The 19793-nt window shown below is 45.4% G+C and overlaps 1 protein-coding gene across 7 annotated transcripts in view; it reads left to right on the top strand.

The window, feature by feature from the left end:
- ERG (ETS transcription factor ERG) overlaps positions 1–19793 on the top strand; it is a 285239-nt gene that overhangs the window by 220811 nt on the left and 44635 nt on the right. For 5 of the 7 annotated variants that reach the window (XM_003263934.3, XM_003263932.3, XM_003263935.4 and 2 more), the window contains one exon: positions 105–322. The exons of the other annotated variants lie outside the window; for them this stretch is intronic. In XM_003263934.3, the coding sequence (XP_003263982.2) occupies positions 105–322 (218 nt within the window). The remainder of the gene's footprint in view (positions 1–104; positions 323–19793) is intronic. 7 annotated transcript variants of the gene reach the window in all.

The raw sequence follows: 19793 nt of genomic DNA, 5'->3' as shown, positions 1-19793 counted from the left end.
CAGTTAGAAAACTGGGACCTTTCTAGGACTCTGAAATCAACAACTTTTTGAAACGTGACTGTCTGCTGGAGTGTCTTGAATTATGTGTTTCTTTGCGCATTCAGGAAGCCTTATCAGTTGTGAGCGAGGACCAGTCATTGTTTGAGTGTGCCTACGGAACGCCACACCTGGCTAAGACGGAGATGACCGCGTCCTCCTCCAGTGACTATGGACAGACTTCCAAGATGAGCCCACGCGTCCCTCAGCAGGATTGGCTGTCTCAACCCCCAGCCAGGGTCACCATCAAAATGGAATGTAACCCTAGCCAGGTGAATGGCTCAAGGTAAGGAGACTTCCACCCCTTTCTCTCCCCGACCTCCCATTTTCCTATCCTTTAGAAAGGCAAAGTGGAAGTCAGTCATGCTTCTCCAAAGATTGACTTAGAAAGCAAGGCCACTGTGCCTGTAGTCCCAGCTACTTGGGAGCCTGAGGCAGGAGAATCACTTGAATCCAGGAGGCTGAGGTTGCAGTGAGCCGGGATCATGCCACTGCACTCCAGCCTGGGTGACAGAGAAAGACTCTGGCTAACAAAAAAAAAAAAGAAGAAAGAAAGAAAGGCCATTGAATAGTGACATGGGGCAGCGCTGGGAAAATGTGTTCTCCAGTGGTTTGTGTAGAGGATGGAGTCTGTAAAATCAGTAGTATATTTACCAAGAACTGTCTTTGAAGATGTGTTCAATTCTATTTCCCAGGCACGAGGGCTCTGTGGGAGGGGAGCCTTGCCCACATATGGCAGAATTCATCTGAAGTTTGATTGCCTGGAAAATAATGCCGTCTTATGTTTTCACAAAGGGAGAGTGTCAGCTAGTGGCCGGGCGGTGCGGCGTATGTCCAAGCCATTTGAATTTCCTAGTGGATCTGCATTGTCTGCCCTCCACCACCCTCACCCCACCCTCTGATCCCTGCGGTCCTCTTCTCTTAATGCCTGCTGTTTGTTTTTTCTCCTCTTAGCTTACACGTAAAGCCCTCTCCGGTGTCTCCCATAATTATTAGCTTCCCTGAGTTTGTCATGAACATACGACTGTCACGTAAAATGTATTACCAAATGCAGAACTGTTCCTGGCCCTCAAAAAGCGTTGAATTATGTGTAGTTTTGAAAAGTAAAATTAATTTCAATTATGATCTAATACCCCATATATATTCAGGAAAAAGAATATCAAATCTTAGGATAAAGAACAGATTATTTCTTTGAAATGTTGTATAATCTACCATCCGGTCATAAGAACAGCTCACATTTTCGGATACTTTACTGTGTACAAGGCCCTTTTATATCCAATAGCCCCTCAGTCCTCCAAGCAGCCCCTCATGGAGTATACTTGACCCCATTTGATGGGTGAAGAAACCTATGATCAGGCATTTCCAATCTGACCCCAAATCACCACTTAAATGGAATCAGAATTTGGATTTAAACCAGGAGGGTTTGACTCCACACCCTGAGCATTTTCCACTCTGTTGAAGCTGTAATGGGGCCTTTTTGTTACATATATGTTTTAATGCTAAAAAGGTTTATTATAAGTGTCATAGTTTATAAGTCTGGAAACGGTTGCGTCAATTCCTAGTGTGGTGTTAATGAAGGTGCCAAGTCACAGTGTCCTAGAGGGAATGTCAGCGGCAAGGCTGGACGTGCCAGATGGGGAGATGGGAGATGCCAGAACACTCCTCCACTCCGAGAAGTCAGTTCGCGTCTGTGCATTTAGCTTCTTGAAAGGGCACTGGCTCTGATGCTAAATATTGCCACCGCACTGGTCCTTTAAGTGGAACTTGAGGCAGGCCCGTCTTGAATCTCATCAAGAGATTCATTCCTGGAGTTACGGAAGGACCTGGGTAGAAAATGCAATGATGGGTCCAGGACACCAAAGTTGTGGGAAATTAATGATTACATGTAAATATTTTTTACCCACAAATCCTATACATTTGATACAATGTTTCTGTTGATCATTAACTGTATGTATTTCTGAAACACAGAAGAATGCAGGGTAATCATGTTCTAAAGAATGCAGCAGTGTTTATGCAGAAGATCAGTTGGTGGAACACAGCCTGGAAACACTGAATGGATTCTGTTTTGGGTGGGGTCATATGATCCCATATACGCCAGCGTGATCATGGCGGAGACACTAAGACCGGGACACATTTCTAAAGCTTTTCTTCTGCAGAGGCTAATTTCTACCTATGAGCAATTCACCTGCAGGGAGGAGGGGGATGTTGGAAAGCGGGGAGAGAGGAAGGAAACATCTCAGACAAAGGGGCACTGAGATGATTTCCCATGGACAACAGACAGAGTGAGCCATGTCCTGGCCCTTGTTTGAGAGTCTGGCCTGGGGCCAGTCTGGATTCAGCAAGCATCCGAAGGGAGACTGAGTGAGGAGGTGAGAACAGTGCTCCAGAAATGAAAGTTTCTGTTGTTCTCACTATGTTACTCCCGAATTTAAAATAAAGTGAGCATTCTGGCCAGATGCGGTGGCTCACGCCTGTAATCCCAGCACTTTGGGAGGCCGAGGTGGGTAAATCACGAGGTCAAGAGATCGAGCCCATCCTGGCTAACATGGTGAAACCCTATCTCTACTAAAAATACAAAAAACTAGCTGGGTGTGGTGGTGGGCACCTGTAGTCCCAGCTACTCGGGAGGCTGAGGCAGGGGAATGGCGTGAACCCGGGAGGCGGAGCTTGCAGTGAGCCGAGATCGCTCCACTGCACTCCAGCCTGGGCGACAGAGAGAGACTCCATCTCAAAAAAATAAAAATAAAAAATAAAAAAATAAGCATTCTGTTTGTGGGAGAAGTGCGAACACTGTTTTCCTTAGTGTGAGCCTGTGATGCCCCTTGGTAGCTGATGTGTCCTCTCCCTCCTGGCCAGGCATGGGGCAGCTTTTCCAGCCTATGTTGTGACCCCAGGGGTGCAGGTTGGGAGTTTGGGGCAACCCTGAGCCCCAGGCAAGGGGCTTCAGTCTATAAGAAAGAAACACCAGGGGCTTCAGTCCATAAGAAAGACGCCAGGGCAGTTCTGCCCCAGGGCCCTCAGCGCAGCAGACTGGGGAAAGCTCTTGGGTGGTTATTCTGTCAGGCAAGTGAAAGGCTGGTGCTGCGCTGAGGGTCTCTTTCTGGGAAACGACATCTTTTTCAGGGGAACTGGACATTTTCTTTCTTTTTTATTTTTCTTTTAGATGGAGTTTTGCTCTTTTTTACCCAGGCTGGAGGGAAGTGGCATGATCTCAGCTCACTGCAACCTCCACCCCCCCGGGGTGCAAGCGACTCCCCTGCCTCAGCCTCCTGAGTAGCCGGGATTACAGACATCCACCACCATGCCCGGCTAAATTTTGTATTTTTAGTAGAGACGGGGTTTCACCATGTTGGCCAGGCTGGTCTCTAACTCGATCCACCCACCTTGGCCTCTCAGATTGCTGGGATTACAGGTGTTAGCCACCGCGCCCGGCCTTGACATTTTCTTTCAAGGAAACAATGGGAACTTTAAGAGCTTCCTCTCTCAGGGCTCACAGAATTCTAACATTGCTCAGATTGCTCCTGTCATAAACTTTCAATGCTGTTCCAGCTCTTAAAGCATTGGTGATGTGTTTTGGTGGGTGGATACTGAGTGAAGACCATCATGTCATCCTCTTTATCCTCCGGGTCCTCCGGTGGATTCACAGCAATGTCGTTTCGGCAGGTGCTGTTCATGAAGAGAACAAGGTTGACCCCATCTGCCTTCAATCCAGGCCTACGTGCCTCCTTTGAGGAAAAGGGCAGCTGGGTTGTAATAGGCAGGAGGGGAACACTGGCTGCAGAGGCTGCCTCAGCTTCGAGGCATCTAGCAATGTACAGATGTCAACCAGTCACCAAGTGTCATCGTCCCCTATCCCCAAGGATGTTCCAGGGGGAGGGGGAGGAGTGGCTGACCCTAATCCCCTTTGTAGAAGAGAAAGATACAGAGCTCATGCCCATCTCCCCCAGAGCTCAGTGTGTCTCCTGGCATTGTGTCTGGGTGCTGGCCGGGTGTATCAGTTGGGATTCTCTAGAGAAATAGAACCTATAGGATATTTTTATATTTCAAGATATTTATGTGAAGGAATTGACCAATGCAATTGTGGGAGTGGGCAGGTCTGAGATCTGCAGGGGAGGCTGGCAGGCTGGAAACGAGGCAGGATTTCTGTGTTACAGTCTTGAGGCAGAATTTCTTCTTCTCTGGAAGCCGCAGGCTTTGTTCTTAAGGCCTTCAACTGATTAGATGAGGCCCACTCACATGATCCAACATCATCTCCTTAAGTTCAACTGACTGAGCTGCCTGCGCAAAATGCCTTCCCAGTACCACCTCAGTTAGCATTTGATTAAGTCACTGGGTGCTACAGCATGGCCAAGTTGACACAGGAAACTGGCCCCCACACCTGACTTCCAGGGATGCTGCACTTATCAGTGACTGGTGACCCACTGTACTTTTTAGATCTCCAAACCAGTGTGCTCTAGGGGGCCAGTTCACTGCTGCTGCTGGAGCTCAGCCTGACTGGACAGCGGGTGGTAAAGGGGGTGGCGTGTCTGGTCAGAGATTCACTAGGGGGCTGCTCAAGCTTAGTGATCTGGAAGAGTTGAAACGTAAGTGGTGAGTCAGTGTTCTGCTATTAAGAATCCAATGGGATTCTTGAAGGGGAATGGCGGAAAAGGAAGCTGAACGGTTATCAGTGGAGCTAAGACTCATCTCAGCCAGAGGTTGGAGGCAGCCCTGGGGCAGACAAAGAACTGCCTGGGATCCAATCCACAGGCTTTGCTGACTCACTGTGGGCTTTTTTTTTTGAGACAGTTTTGCTCTTGTCACCCAGGCTGGAATGCAATGGCACGATCTCGGCTCACTGCAACCTCTGCCTCCCGAGTTCAAGTGATTCTCCTGCCTCAGCCTCCCGAGTGGCTAGTTTTCATATTTTTAGCAGAGATGGGGCTTCACCATGTTGTCCAGGCTGGTCTCGAACTCCGTACCTCAGGTGATCCACCCGCCTCAGCCTCCCAAAGTGCTGGGATTACAAGCGTGAGCCACCATGCCCAGCCTCACTATGGGCTCTTTACGAATGTCAGGTGCAGCTCCATAAAAAGGAACATGGGCGTGATTCACTCTGCTTTATTTTGGACACCGTGAACCAGCACCGGGCTGTGTCAGCCCAGCTCGAGGGGCCAGGGCAGAGGTAGGGTTCATGGAGACGCAGATTCTGCCACAGAGGGGCTCACAGCAGAGATGCTGCAGAGCTGTGTGTGGCTGCCCGACTCTGGAGGAGCCCCGCCACGAGTGCAGCTCCTGAACGCTCCACTACCTGCACCTGCATCCTTCCAGACTCGGAAGCCCCAGGCCAGCTGTGCCAGGGAGTTAGCCCATCTCCTGGCTCCTGGCCCCTGGCCCAATAGCTTCTTTTAATTGTCCCTCCTCTTAGCTTATGCATAATGGGCTTTCCTGTAGTGCACGTGCCACTTGAAGTCAAGTCCAAGGGGAAGTTACATAAGTCAAATATTACTCTTTGGCTGGAACTTGTGGGCTGTTACCTTTGTGGCCCCTGACTATCTTGCAGACACCTCCAAGGGAGAAGTGCACTCTCTGCAGCTTAGGTCTTTCCAGAACATGGCCCACCTCCTTCTGCATAGAATACCCAGCTTGGGAATAGTGCCCTCTGTCCATCCCTATCCATCCAGTACCCATGGAGAAAAAGGCCATGTGCTTTGAGAGGAAGGAAGGACTTAGTTCCCAACCGAATAGTGGAATTCTACAAAACCTCAGCCCTAACGTGCTTACAAGCTCCTGAAATGAAATACAAGTGGTGAAATGAGATCTGTTGCCATTATAATAGAGTTTCTGTAAAACATAATAAAAGAAAAACAGGAGAGAAAGGAACCACTGCTTGCAAGCCAACTGGGACATCCTTGTGGGTTTGGCTCGGCCACTGCCAGATCAAACGGCAGAATTCTTGCAGACACTAATCTAATTGCACGTTGTGTAGACACAGGACATCATTTTTCAGCTTCGGTGGTCCACAGCCACCCTCTCCCTTTCTTCACTCTAGCCTCATGCACCAGAAAGCCCCAAGTGTTCACACAATGGAGAACTGTCAGTGCGCGGCCAAACTAAAACCAGCTGTTTTCCTGTACCATCCACGCCAAGGGCTCGGCTGGGAGTATCGGCGCCTGCTCAGCCTCTCTTGAGCTCCCTACCAATGTCCTGAATTTGCTGTGAGGTCCCTAAAGCTCAAGTCATGATAGACTAGCAGGATAAGCCAAGAGGTAACACCTGCGCACTCATGGTCCACAAGCAAACTGTCTTCCCGTGAGCAGGCCGGCAGGTCTGTGCAGAGCAGGCTGTTTTTCCACTATCTGAGCATCCCCAGCTCAGGCCAGCCAGATCACAGGCAGCTTACACTAAATGGCACCTTCCCCTTTCCACAGGCGACGGCGATTTCGTGAAGCCCACCTGGAGGCTCACTGCAGGTGGAACTCAGTGAATTTATGTGCCATGCTGTGAGTCCTCCCTCAGCCCAGTCTGCAGGCCACCTGGAGCCATTGCCATGTTTGATTCTGTTGAGTGAGGGTTCCCCTGGTGTGATGGTTCTCAACGTGGGCTCCGGGACCAGCAGCATCACCTCCACCTGGGAGCTTGTTTGAGACACGGCTCCTCAGGCCCTGCCCTAGAATCGGAAGAGACCTGGGTGGTGGCCCAGCACGCTGTGTTTGAAGGAGCCCTCTGTGGGATTCCGATGCCTGGTAGTCTGAGAACCACTGCTCTGTTGCACAATCCAAGGAGATGAAAAATGAGAATGCCCAGCAGCTGGGTAAAGGTGACCACCCAGCGAATGATCTGGGAGAATCTACGTGGCGGCGGGGTTGTTCCCCAGAAGTCCTTGCCTGAGTTGAGAAATACCTCCTTCCCTCCCACCACATTGGCGCTTTGCCCTGCTGGGCCTGTGCAGCGAGAGACGGTGCTATCTGGGCCTTGCCTCTCTCTGGGATGGAGATTCATTGCATGCCATGAGTAACTCCAGCCTCGGGTCAGATAGCAAGATGCTTTATAGATGTTATTTAAAAAACATACCACTTGTAATGTGATGGAGATGAGAAAAAGTAGGGATTACCTGCTGGGTCCTTCTGGGCCTTAGACATACTGTTTATGCATGGAGTCATTCAGTCATTCAATGAGTATTTATTGAGCACCTAGTATGTGCAGTCACTTTCCTAGGCTCTTGGGATAGAGTGATAAAATATACAAAAAAGTTTTGCCTCACTAAGTTCACTTTCTAGCAGTGAAGATGGTCATGACATCAGACCACTTATGAAAACACACAGCAGGTTAGATCGTGGTAAATGCTAAGGAGAAAAATAAAGGTGTGAAGCGAATGGCAGCTCTAAAGAAGGTGGCTGGAGAAGATCACCAAAAAGTGATGTTTGTGTAAAGCCACAAAGGCAGTTGAGGGAGAAGGCCCGTGATTAAACAGCAGAAAATATTCCAAGAGGAGGGAATGCTAAATGCAAAGGCCCTGAGGTCAGTTTGAGGTGTTAGAGGACAACAAGGAGGCCATCGTGGCTGCTGTTTAGTGTCCAAGAAGAGTAATAGAGGATGAGTTTGGAGAGGCCGTGGGGCCATTGCTGGACTTTGACTTTCTCTTTCTGGTGAGTTCAGAAATCATTAAGGGACTTTAGGCAAAGGAGGGATATAGTGTTACTTAGATTTTGCAGGGACTTTCTGGCTCCTGTGTTGAAGTCTTCCTTTGAAAATGTTGGTGTGGGATGGGAGAAGTCTGCGTGAGAGTGGGTGAGAGTGGTAGCAGGGGAGGGTGGGAGAGGCAATCGCATTCTGGGTATAGTTGGAAGGTGGAATTAACATGCTTTGCTGATGGGTTGGACGTATGGCATGAGGAAAAGAGGAAGCGAGGATGGGCCAAGGCTTGGGGAATGTACCCCAAACAAGGTATGGACAAAACATAACTAGGAATCCTCATGAGCATAGAGGCCCCTTTAAGGGCCCCTTTTAAGCATCACCCCAGACACTGGGGACAGGAACTTCCCTCTAATAAACACCAGGTAAAACAAGAGGCTCTTGCCTCCTTGTCTGAGCTCAGCGGATCTTAATTCATTAGCCCAGTGGTTCTCAGCCACTGTGATGTTGCCCCCAGAGGCATTTGCCAATGCTCATGTTTTTGCCAGTCACAGCTGGGAGGTGTTACTGGTATCTGGTGGGTAGAGGCCGGGGACATCATGCAGTACACAGGGCAGCATCCCTGCAGCCCCTACCCCAACCTGTCCAAAGAGTGATCTGGCTCCAAGTGGCAATAGTGTTGAAGTTGACAAATGCTGCACGAAACCAACATTTATTTAGTGTTTAATCTGCATCATGTACTGTGTTAGCTTCGATGGAGATGGATTAAGAATTAAACGAAGCTGGCTGGGTGCGGGTAGCTCACACTTGTAATCCCAGCACTTTGGGAGGCTGAGGTGGGCAGATCACTTGAGGTCAGGAGTTCAAGACCAGCCTGGCCAACATGGTGAAACCCCATCTCTACAAAAAATACAGAAGTTAGCTGGGCATGGTGGCAGGTGCCTGTAGTCCCAGCTACTCAGGAGGCTGAGACAGGAGAATCACTTGAACCTGGGAGGCAGAGGTTGCAATGAGCTGAGATCATGGCACTGCACTCCAGTGACAGAGCAAGACTCTGTCTCAAAAAAAAAAAAAAAAAAAGAGAGAGAGAGAGAGAAAGAAAAAAAGGAACTAAGAAAAGCTCATGGTCTACCAAAGGTGAAAAAGATTCTGTGAGATCATAAGACACATTCAGTACAGAGCGATGTTCAGGGCCCAGCAATAACAGGGATGAGGGTGCGATCAACTCTACCTGGGCAGGAGAGAAAGACCCTGAAAGGGATAATGTTAACCCATATTTCTAAAACCCATGTGATTTATTAATAGATTTTGGTATACAACATATTGTCCAGTTTTCTCAAACATCTATGAGATGACATTATTATGATTATTCACATTTACAGATGACCATTGAGTTTCCAAAAGTTTTCGTCACTTGCTCAAGTGAAAGTTAGTGAAAGTGAAAGTTGGCCATTTGACCACAGGCCTGGACTCTTCTTCACTCCCTCAGGGTTTCTTAGAAGAAGATGAACTTCTTTCCTGCATTGAGAGGGATAGCAAGGTTCTCTCCATGTGTCAGACAAGCAGTGACAAGAAGCATCAAATCCAAGTGCCAACTGTATTTTGACTTTTTGTATATATTACACATTTTAGAAACATTTATTACTATCTTATTTTATCACATCAGGTCAGTTCACCTGCACTCACCTTTACATTAACCTCACCAGGTGTCTCCAAACAAAATCACATTTTAAAAATAGTAGGTGGTTAGCACCATACTGGCTATTGGGCTCAATCATTTCTTCTCTGAAAAAGGAGTCTTTCAGACAAATTAAAAGACATGCACAAGATAGAAAAGGTGTCACATCTGATCTTTGTCATGTAACTGCTTGTAGAGATCTTATGCTACAGAACATTTTGTTTTCAAATGATGAATCACAAAATGGTGCATTTCCCTCCAGTTTTCAAGATCTAAAAGCAACACGGTCTTGCTGGCATTCGTTTTTGGCTGTAAAGAGAAATATAAACTTAAATAATGAAACTTTCTCAGGGAAACATCGAGCCCCTTTAAAGGGACAAAGAACTAACTGTTGGTGTGCTGGTGGTGACTTTTTAATTAATTTTGTCTTCAACTGCTTCAGAGAAGGGGGAAGGAACAGGACTGTTGGGAAGAGGCTGAAATTCCAGGTGTAAGAGAGAATATTTAGTAAGGGTAAAAATAACACACAGCTGTGAAGACAAACATCTACGGTTTCAGTTTGAGCCCGGAGTTCTACATGAATCACTGCTGAGCTCCACCCGCTGCTCCAGCCATGGGGTCTGAAACAGCTTTTCCACTGCCTCTGATTCAGAAATAAAACAGACCCACAAATTACCCTGCAGCGCTCCAGACAATCCCCTCCTTGTCTGGGGTCCTAAAAATACCTTTTGTGCTGACTGACCTCGATTCACACTATGAAACTTGATTAGGACCTTGTTCAGTCGATTAGGACTAAGTATGTGCTTTTAGGATCGTTGGGAAGAAAACCACCTGAGAAGGGATTTATTTGTATTCAGACTTGAGACAGGCCTGGAATGCTTGTCCTGGGCCAGCCTCCTTGTGGGGGTTCTCTCTCAGAACTGACCCCTTTGCCCTCTTAGGGTAGAGCTGCCAAAGAAAGCCTTTCCATTTCTTCCATGTGGCTTCCTCACCAAGTTCTTCTTAATGTGAACTAACCTAATAAACCAAAAGGAACATTCAGAAAGACAGTGACATTCCAAAAAACAGTTGCAGGCTGAACACTGCACAATAGTAAACCTTAGCTTGCTGACCTACATAAGAGTTCACCAAGGTACAGTTATGAACAGCTGCCAAGAACAAAAAGCCTCACATCTACACCCACGCACACACCTGCACAGGCGTGCACATGCAGTATGTTGCTGTGTTAATTTGTATAGTGCTTCACAGTTTGCAGACTTTCTTCACAGGCGTCATCTCAGGGATGTCCTCACAGCAGCCTCAAGAAAGCATTCATTCATTTTTATGAATGAAGGAGTTGAGCCTCGAAAGGTTAGGTGACTCATCTAAGGTCAACCAAGGTCAACATTGGTTTTCTGACTCCAACAAAGCCCCTCCAAGAGGGGCTTTCTCTTGCACTGCAGGTATAAGATAAGGAACTCAATATTTAAATGGAAGATTCATTCATAAATGTACTCACTCATCCTGCAGACACTTACTGAGAAAATACAGAGAATGGTGCAATTGGAAAGGAGACGTTCCTCTCTGGAGGCCCAGGAAAGGCTTATAGAGAACCTAGAGGTGAGCATGGACAGGTGAATAGCGCAGGTACCGGGTGGTGAACAGGTGAATAGGGCAGGTATCAGGTGGTCATAGGCAGGGCCTTGAAGGCAGAGGGAGTAGCAAAAGTGAAGGCCCGAAGGGAAGAGACTAGGGGGTGATGTGGAATGTGGTCTTTGAGCACAGAGCACATGGAGTTGGGGAGAGGGGCTTTGGCCACTCAAATGCCAGCCCCGTGATAATAGAGATGCTGATATAACCCCAGTACCTGGGACAGTGCTTGGCCTAGAAAGATACTCCACAAATATTTGCTAAACAAATGAGTGAATTGAGGGGCTCCAGAGCCAGATCACTGAGGAGAATCTAGGGAGGGGCTCTGGGCCATGATGGGGGTTAGGTTGGACATGGCCAGCTTGCATTTCTGTTTGGGGGAGAGCACTCTGGTAGCAGGAGGGAGAAAGCTTTGGAAGTGAAGTTCAGGGACACTTCGCCAGCATGTGATGGAGCACGAGGGGCTGGAAAGTCGTGTCCAGGTGCAAGAGGAATTCAGAGGATTAGGAAGGAGGATGGCTCTAGAAGAATAGGTAGATTTTCGACAGGATTAGCGGGTTTGCCTCCACTGACTCAAAGAAGAAGACATATTGATTTCCGCAATTACATTCTGACTTGGCTTGGACTTTCTCCAAGGAGTGGGCCCCTGCTAAGTGTTCTGAAGTGAGGGTGAATCAGATTTAATGTGGCCAGCGAGCTTGGGGCTGTCCCTCTGGGATGTATTCAGTGCCGTTCTTGGATAAATGGGGCCCATTCACACTCACAAGGGCTGAGGCTCCATGCTTGTCGAGCTAATGGCCACGGCTGTGCCATTTCATTGCGGGTTCTTTCCATGACGAAAATTGCCTCGCTGTAAGTAGACTCTGATGTGAGAAAACCAAAGTCAGATGCCAAGTTTATTTTGTTTTTCAAAGACTAAAGACCAAATTTTACATTTCTCAGTATGTTTTTTCAGTAATATTAGTCCCCACCCTCAACCCCGCTTTTTTGTTTTTTTTAAGGGGTATTATGTATGGATGACAGCTGAAGGAGGCTTTCATCTTGGACTTATTTTATTTAATCTTAAAAAATTAGATTGACTACTTCCCCAGTGGTCCAGCTCCTGTCCTGGTCCTCACCTCCATCTTTTTGGGCCTGCAGTCAGAGTCAGATGCACTCCCACTCGGCTCTCTCATCATGGGGACTTTTTGTCTGATTTCCTTTTGCACTTAGGAATGTTTGCCCATCATCTGTGTAAAACATGCACCCTGCTGGGCACATCAGTGAAGTTTTGGGGAGAAGCATAGAACGCTTAACTGCAAATTGAGGTGACTATTTCTTTTAGACCAAACTTATCAAAACCTATTTATATCTCCACATAAACATTGCCACTTTCCAAGTCTCCCACGGGGCCCTGCCTTGCTCCTTCATGGCTGCCCTGCTCAGCTCACGTCTGTAACCCTCATCCGTGACTATCTTCAGGGCCACTCTGAAGATGTTCTTTTAGAATACTTAATAGGGATGTAATTAAGTTTTCTGAGGATCCATTCAATGGTGCTTTAGGTCTGTGAAAGACTCCTCACACGGATTTACCAAGCAAGGGCATAGAGTGGGGCGGTGAAGTACTTGGAGTCGAGACCCTGACTGTCTAGGTTCAAATCCCAATTCTTCCACTACTGGCTGTGTGATCTTGGCAAATTATCCAACCTCTCTGTGCTTCATCTGTAACAAGGCTCCTGCTTTCGAGTATTTCTGTCATGGAGATGTGCAGTTGAAATGAACTAACAGCAACAGCTGACACCTGGCGTGGTCATGTGCCAGGCACCATGTTAAATGCTTTATCCATATGTTTATTATAACATAAACACATGAAAAGAGTCTGGAGCCATGCTCATCATTAGTCAACAGTGAAATACTGGTTGGAAGATTAACCAACTGAGGCCTGGAAAGATTTGTTTACCCACAGTGCATTTGGTGCTCTTGGAGACATAAACATAACCCTATTTAATGTTGGTAAGTTTGAATTTAAAATCTAGAAATTAGGGGTTTCAGTGCAGCAGCTCATGCCTGCAATCCCAGTGCTTGGGGAGGCTGAGGTGGGAGGATTGCTTGAGGACAGGAGTTAGAGGCCAGCCTGGGCGACATAGTGAGATCCCATCTATACAAACAATTAAAAAACAGCCAGGTGTGTTGGTGCATGCCTGTAGTCCCAGCTACTTGGGAGGCTGAGGCAAGAGGATCGCTTGAGCCCAGGAGTTTGAGACTGCAGTGAGCTATAATCATACCACTGTACTCCAGCCTGGGTGACAGAGCAAGACCCTGTCTCTTAAAAAACAATAAAACCAAACCAAATCTAGAAATTTGGGAGTTATGAAACTAGAAGCATATATAACACTGCATCTCTCGAGGTTTTTTACTTTTTTAATTACGCATTTTTTTCATGTTTTTGCACTGACTTCTCTGACAGGTCTGATCTTTCCAATAGCAGCCAGTAAGGAGGAGAGGCTGGGGACATGCCATCTCTAGACCTCTGTGGCTGCAGCATGTGAGCACTGTGTGCAGGGAGTGTCCTGCTCTGCCACCAGCTCCTCCTGGCACTGTGCAGGGTGGTCTTAGATGTATTATGAGATGTTGGGAACGATATTGTTTACTGCATAATCCAGTTTTCTTCATGAGAAGCCCTGACAAAAACTCTCAAAGCTTAGCCCAGGGAGAGCTTTATTTCTGCTGAATAACTGGTTTGTATGTAGCTTACTAATACCTTGAACCTTGTCATCAGATGCACTTCTGTCTTTGCTTTGGCTAGTAGAAAGATCAGAGTTGAATTGATATCCTACCTCAGCAGGATAAATAGTAAGCTTACTCAGCGGGCTGCTTTTGTCCCTTAATTCCTTTTTGGCCCTTGTTTTCCTCATTTTTATTCTGTTAATTATTTATGTTATCATTTTGTCTTATATGTATTTTTATAACCCACCTCAAATTTCACATAGCTTGCACACAGGTAGGGGAATAACTTATATTTAAAACCACTATACATATTTATAAATAGAACTCTGGAGTTGCAGAGGAAAATTACGAAGCCCCTCCATAAAAACCTGTTAATGAAGCTAAACTCTTGTTCATCCAAGTGGTTTCCAGACAGTCATGCCCGGGGGCTTGAAAATGGGGCTTCTTCCAGCCCTCTGATTCAGTAACCCTATGAGAACCCAACTGGGCTTAGCAACGTGTCTGCCTTCTCTCCTTAATTCAAATTTAACAAAATTTCCAATGTATTTGATATTCTTTGCCATGTCCTTTTATCATTAATTCAGAATACTAGTATGTTTTAAGAAGTCAGTGCTCATGATTTTAAATGATTAGAACTTAATTCTCCAACTGATATTTAAGGGAGATTATTATTTGAAGCTCAACAAGCCAGTTTCACTGGGCACGTCTCCAGTTACCAAAAGAAGGACACTAGCATTCTGGTTTCTTTTATTTCCATCATGAAGGTTTGGGTGTCTTCCTACACTGTTTCTGTGTTCCTGTGAGTGACCACAGTTATGACCAAATGCCATGGAAAAGTGTGAGATTGCTGCAGAGGTTACACTCCTCAAGGAGTTTGGCCTGTAGTCCCAGCTATTCATAGGGAGGCTGAACCAGGAGGATCACTTGAGCTCAGGAGTTTGAGGCTGTGTGGCCCCAGGGGTGTTGCCAGGGAGTTGTGAAGTGTTATGGCTGGCTTTTTAGTATCCCAGCCACTGGGCTATTGTCCAATTCTTTCTCAGCATTCTGAACCAGCCCTCCCCTCTTGGGGACCCTGGCTAATGTGGAATTTCTGCTGCTGTGAGCAGAGGGAAGTATCTGTCTTCCCAGCTCCTGTTTACTCTTGTTGTTGCCACAAATTGCATAGGACTGTCAAGACTAATGTCTTGTGGGTGACAAATAGAACCTAGAACTGAAAATGTAAATTTGAGAATAACAGTTCATGACCAAGAATCCAAAAGCAAATGCAACAAAAACAAAGATAAATAGATGGGACTTAGTTAAACCAAAAAGTTTCTTCACAGCAAAAGAAATAATCAGCAAACAGACAACCCACAGAGTGGAAGAAAATATTTGCAAACTATGCATTTGACAAAGGACTAATATCCAGAATTGACAAGGAACTCAAACAAATCAGCAAGAAAAAAATAAATACTTTCATCAAAAAATAGGTTAAGGACATGAATAGACAATTCTCAAAAGAAGATATTAAAATGGCCAGCAAACAGGAAAAAATGCTTCAACATCACTTGTTATCAGAGAAATGCAGATCAAGACCACAGGGTGATACCATTTTACTCCTACAAGAATGGCCATAATTAAAAATAAAAAAAAATAGATGTTGGCATGGATATGGTGAAAAGGGAACACTTTTACACTGCCAATGGAAATGGAAACTAGTACAACCACTATGGAAAACAGCATGGAAACTAGTACAACCACTGTGGAAAACCATATGGAAAATTAGAAGTAAAACTACCATTTGATCCAGCAATCCCACCACTGGTTATCTACCCAGAGGAAATGAAAAAGACACTTGCACATGCAGGTTTATAGCAGCACAATTCACTATTGCAAAAATGTGGAACCAGCCTAAATGCCCATCAACCAATGAGTGGATAAACTGTGGTGTGTGTGTGTGTGTGTGTATATATACACACATATATACACACACACACATATATACACACATATACATACACACATATATGTATATATGCACATATGTACATGTGTATACATGTATATATACATATGTATGTGTACATGTGTATATAAACACACATGTGTATATGTATACATATGTATGTATACACACACGTGTATATATGTACATATGTATATATACACACGTGTACATGTGTACATATGTGTATATACACACGTGTATATGTACGTATGTACATATGTGTATGTGTGTATATATGTGTGTGTATATATATACACGCGCACACACACCATGGAATACTATGCACCCATGAAAAGGAAGAAATAACAGTGTTTGCAGCAACTTGGATGGAGTTGGAGACCATTATTCTAACTGAAGTAACTCAGGAATGGAAAACCAAATATTGTGTGTTCTCATTTATAACTAGAAGCTAAGCTATGAGGACACAAAGGCATAAGAATGATACAATGGACTTTGGGGACTCTGGGGGAAGCGTGGGAGTGGGTGAGGGAGAAAAGATTGCACACTGGGTACAATGTTTACTGCTTGGGTGATGGGTGCACCAAAATCTCAGAAATCACCACTAAAGAACTTATTCATGTAACCAGACAACACCTGTTCCCCCAAAACTGTTTAAATTTTAAAAAAAAGACAAAATGATTTTTGTTTGTCCTTAAAGGAGTCTGTGAGAGCAATATCTTGAACCACGCTTATTTGCAATAAAGAAATTTCTACCCCCCCAAAAAAGAGAGATACATTTAATATTTACTAAATGATTATCTGTTTGACAGGCAGCTGCTGAGTAGCCTGAGAATATTCTCAGGAACTGCTGCAACACACATATGCAATTATGTGTATGTTTAAAAAGTTTGTATGTGTATGTTTAAAAGTAAGTATATGTTTAAAAGGTAACTAGTCTTCATTTCAGGAAGGCATCAGGGACTCCCTGACCCATACACTACTCTGGTTTAAAGTGTACATTGCAGCACTCATCCTGACACACTGTCCTACTTCAGGACTGTTCATTCCCTGCACAGCATGCTCTTTGCCATGTGCACAATAAAACAATGCATTGAACCTCCAAATCCTTATCATGTGAGAATGGAGAACATGTGATCCTCTATGCTGGGCAGTGCTTGGTGCAGGTGACATACCAAGCGGTTTGCGGGGACTTTTTCCCTAGCGATGTGTGAGCCTCAGAATGCCCGGTGAAGGTGGGGCTGCAATGGAGTAATCAAGACACATATTTGTGCAGTGTGGATCTTTTCTTATCACACCTAGGCACAGAGCTAGAAATGTATTTATAGTGAGACTTTCAAATGAACACTTTTCAGTTCTCTGAATTGTGATAAAATTTCCTTTTCTTTTTTTCTCTTTTTCTGTTTTGAGACAGGGTCTTGCTCTGTTGTCCAGGCTGCAGTGCAGTAGCACGATCTTGGCTCACTGCAGTCTCAACCTCCCCAGGCTCAGGTGATCCTCCCACTTCAGCCTCCTGAGTAGCTGGGACTACAGGTGTGCCACCATGCCCAGCTAATTTTTGTATTTTTTGTAAACACATTTTTCATGTTGCCCAGGCTGGTCTTGAACTCCTGAGCTAAAACAATCCACCTATCTTGGCCTCCCAAAATGCTGGGATTATATGTGTGAGCCACTGTGCCTGGCATCCTTTTCTTACGTAAAGCAGATATCTCTGAAAATTCTTTTCTTCTCCAGGAATCACTCCTCTTTCTTATTTGTATCTTGTAGATGTGCCCTGTTTGTGTCATACACATGCCCTTCAGGGAATGAACAGTCCCAGGGTAGGACAGTATGTCAGGATGAGTGCTTCAGTGTACACCTTAAGCAGAGTAGTGGATGGGTCAGGGAGTCCCTGATGCCTTCCTGAAATGAAGATCTAGTTACCTTTTAAAGGACATTGTCTTGCCTTTACTTTGTGGAGTCATTCTGTTCAGGGTTAAGAAGCAGGGATGGAGAGTTCGGGCCACCCACACTGAAGTCTCATTCTACATCCTCCTGGCTGTGAGTCCTGGAGCCAGCCCCTTGTGTTTTGAGTACTCAGTTCACACCTCTGGAAAGCGGAGATGATGCCAGCAACACAGTTCGCTGTGGTGAAGACTGATAACTATTAAACTCCCAAAACAGATCCCAAACATGTTAAGGCTACTCTTTTGCTGTTAAAATTTGCAAGAGAAACCTGGGTGAAGTGGCTCACGCCTGTAATCCCAGCACCTTGGGAAGCCGAGGCAGAAGGATCACCTTAGGTCCGGAGTTTGAGACCAGCCCGGCCAACATGGTGAAACTCCATCTCTACTAAAAATACAAAAATTAGCCAGGCGTGGTGGCAGGCGCCTGTAATCCCAGCTACTCGGGAGGCTGAGGCAAGATAATTGCTTAAACCCAGGAGGCGGAGGTTGCAGTGAGCCGAGATTGTGTCCCTGCACTCCAGCCTGGGCGACAGAGCAAGACTCCGTCTCAAAATAATAATAATAATAATAATAAGATAAAAATAAAAAAAATTGTAAGAGAACTAACAAGGGAAAAAGACCAAAAAGTGAGAATACAACAACTGGGGCCTGCTTAACTAATATTTGTTGAATACGCGGTTGGAGTCTAGCACTTCAGTGACCCTGTGGCGTTACCATTTCCTCTCTTTGGGGTTGGAGTTCCCTCAGAGTTATTACAAAAAAAACACTTGAAATAATAAAAAATATGGCTCTACTCTATCTTTCTCTAAGCTAAAACAAAATGCAATGGAAAAAAAAAGAGTTTAAAAAAATTATCCTAAAGGTGCAAGTTTTGAAAATAGGGTCTGATGGCCTCATTCTGCCATTTTCCACAATGAAAGCTGGGATGGGAAAATCTAATAGGATGAATTGGATGTCGTTGTTGCAAACTGAAAACAGAGTAGCTTTACTGACCATTGACCCTATTTTAAATATTTACGCATATGCCATTTACCCTATTTTAAATATTTATGCATATTTTAGAAAGCTCTCACAAAATGCATTTTAATAGTTCATCATATCCAGATTTGATGAAGGATTTTTGTTTTTTGACAGAATCTTGCTCTGTCGCCCAGGCTGGAGTGCAGTGGCACAATCTTGGCTCACTGCAACCTCCACCTCCCCAGCTCAGGTGATCCTCCCACCTCAGCCTCCTGAGTAGCTGGGATTGCAGGCATGCACCACCATGCCCGGTGAGATTTTTGTATTTTTAATAGAGATGGGGTTTCACCATGTTGGCCAGGCTGGTCTCGAACACTTAGCCTCAAGTGATCTGCCTGCCTCAGCCTCCCAGAAGTGCTGAGATTACAGGCATGAGCTGCCGCAACCGGCCTGAAGGATCTACTTTAATGTCACAGAGAAACTGTTGTGATCTATGCCTAGAGTTCTTGTCCTCAGATATGAAAATTAAACTATAAAGAACTAAAAGAAAATGAAAAAGGGGTTGGTCTGAAGGGTTCAAAATCCTCAATGTCCCCTGTTTCTATAATTCTTTTTTTTTTTTTTTTTGACATGGAGTCTTGCTCTTGTTGCCCAGGCTAGAGTGCAATGGCGCAGTCTCGGCTCACCGCAACCTCCACCTCCCTGGTTCAAGTGATTCTCCTGCCTCAGCCTCCCGAGTAGCTGGGATTACAGGCATGTGCCACCAGGCCCGGCTAATTTTTTTTTTTTTTTTAAGTAGAGATGGGGTTTCTCCGTGTTGATCAGGCTGGTCTTGAACTCCCGACCTCAGGTGATCCACCCACCTCGGCCTCCCAAAGTGCTGGGATTACAGGCATGAGTCACCACACCTGGCCTGTTTCTATAATTTTATACCTCTCTTTGATCTTTTACTTTTCAAATGGTTAACTGCATTGTTGGAGAAGAAAGAATTGATGGGACCTGGTATACGGCCAGCACTTAATAACAGTTGTCTAAATGGATGAGTGAATGATTGAATCTGAACGAAGGTTGTCCAGATTTATAGTTGTTACTTGAGTTACTCACATCATCTGGGTAAAGTCTTTTTCCTAAAGAACCTAATCCCTCTAACTTCTCTTCCCTAGTAACTTCTCTCCTTGAGACAAATATACCAAAACATATACACTCGACTCAACTGATGGAATTTTCCAGAGGAATAGGAAACTCCGTCTAAGTGAAGACACTCTGTGTTTTGATATTA

This window comes from Nomascus leucogenys, chromosome 25, assembly GCF_006542625.1.
Source record: "Nomascus leucogenys isolate Asia chromosome 25, Asia_NLE_v1, whole genome shotgun sequence".
NCBI lineage: Eukaryota > Metazoa > Chordata > Mammalia > Primates > Hylobatidae > Nomascus > Nomascus leucogenys.
This window is presented reverse-complemented; position numbering and strand designations above follow the sequence as displayed.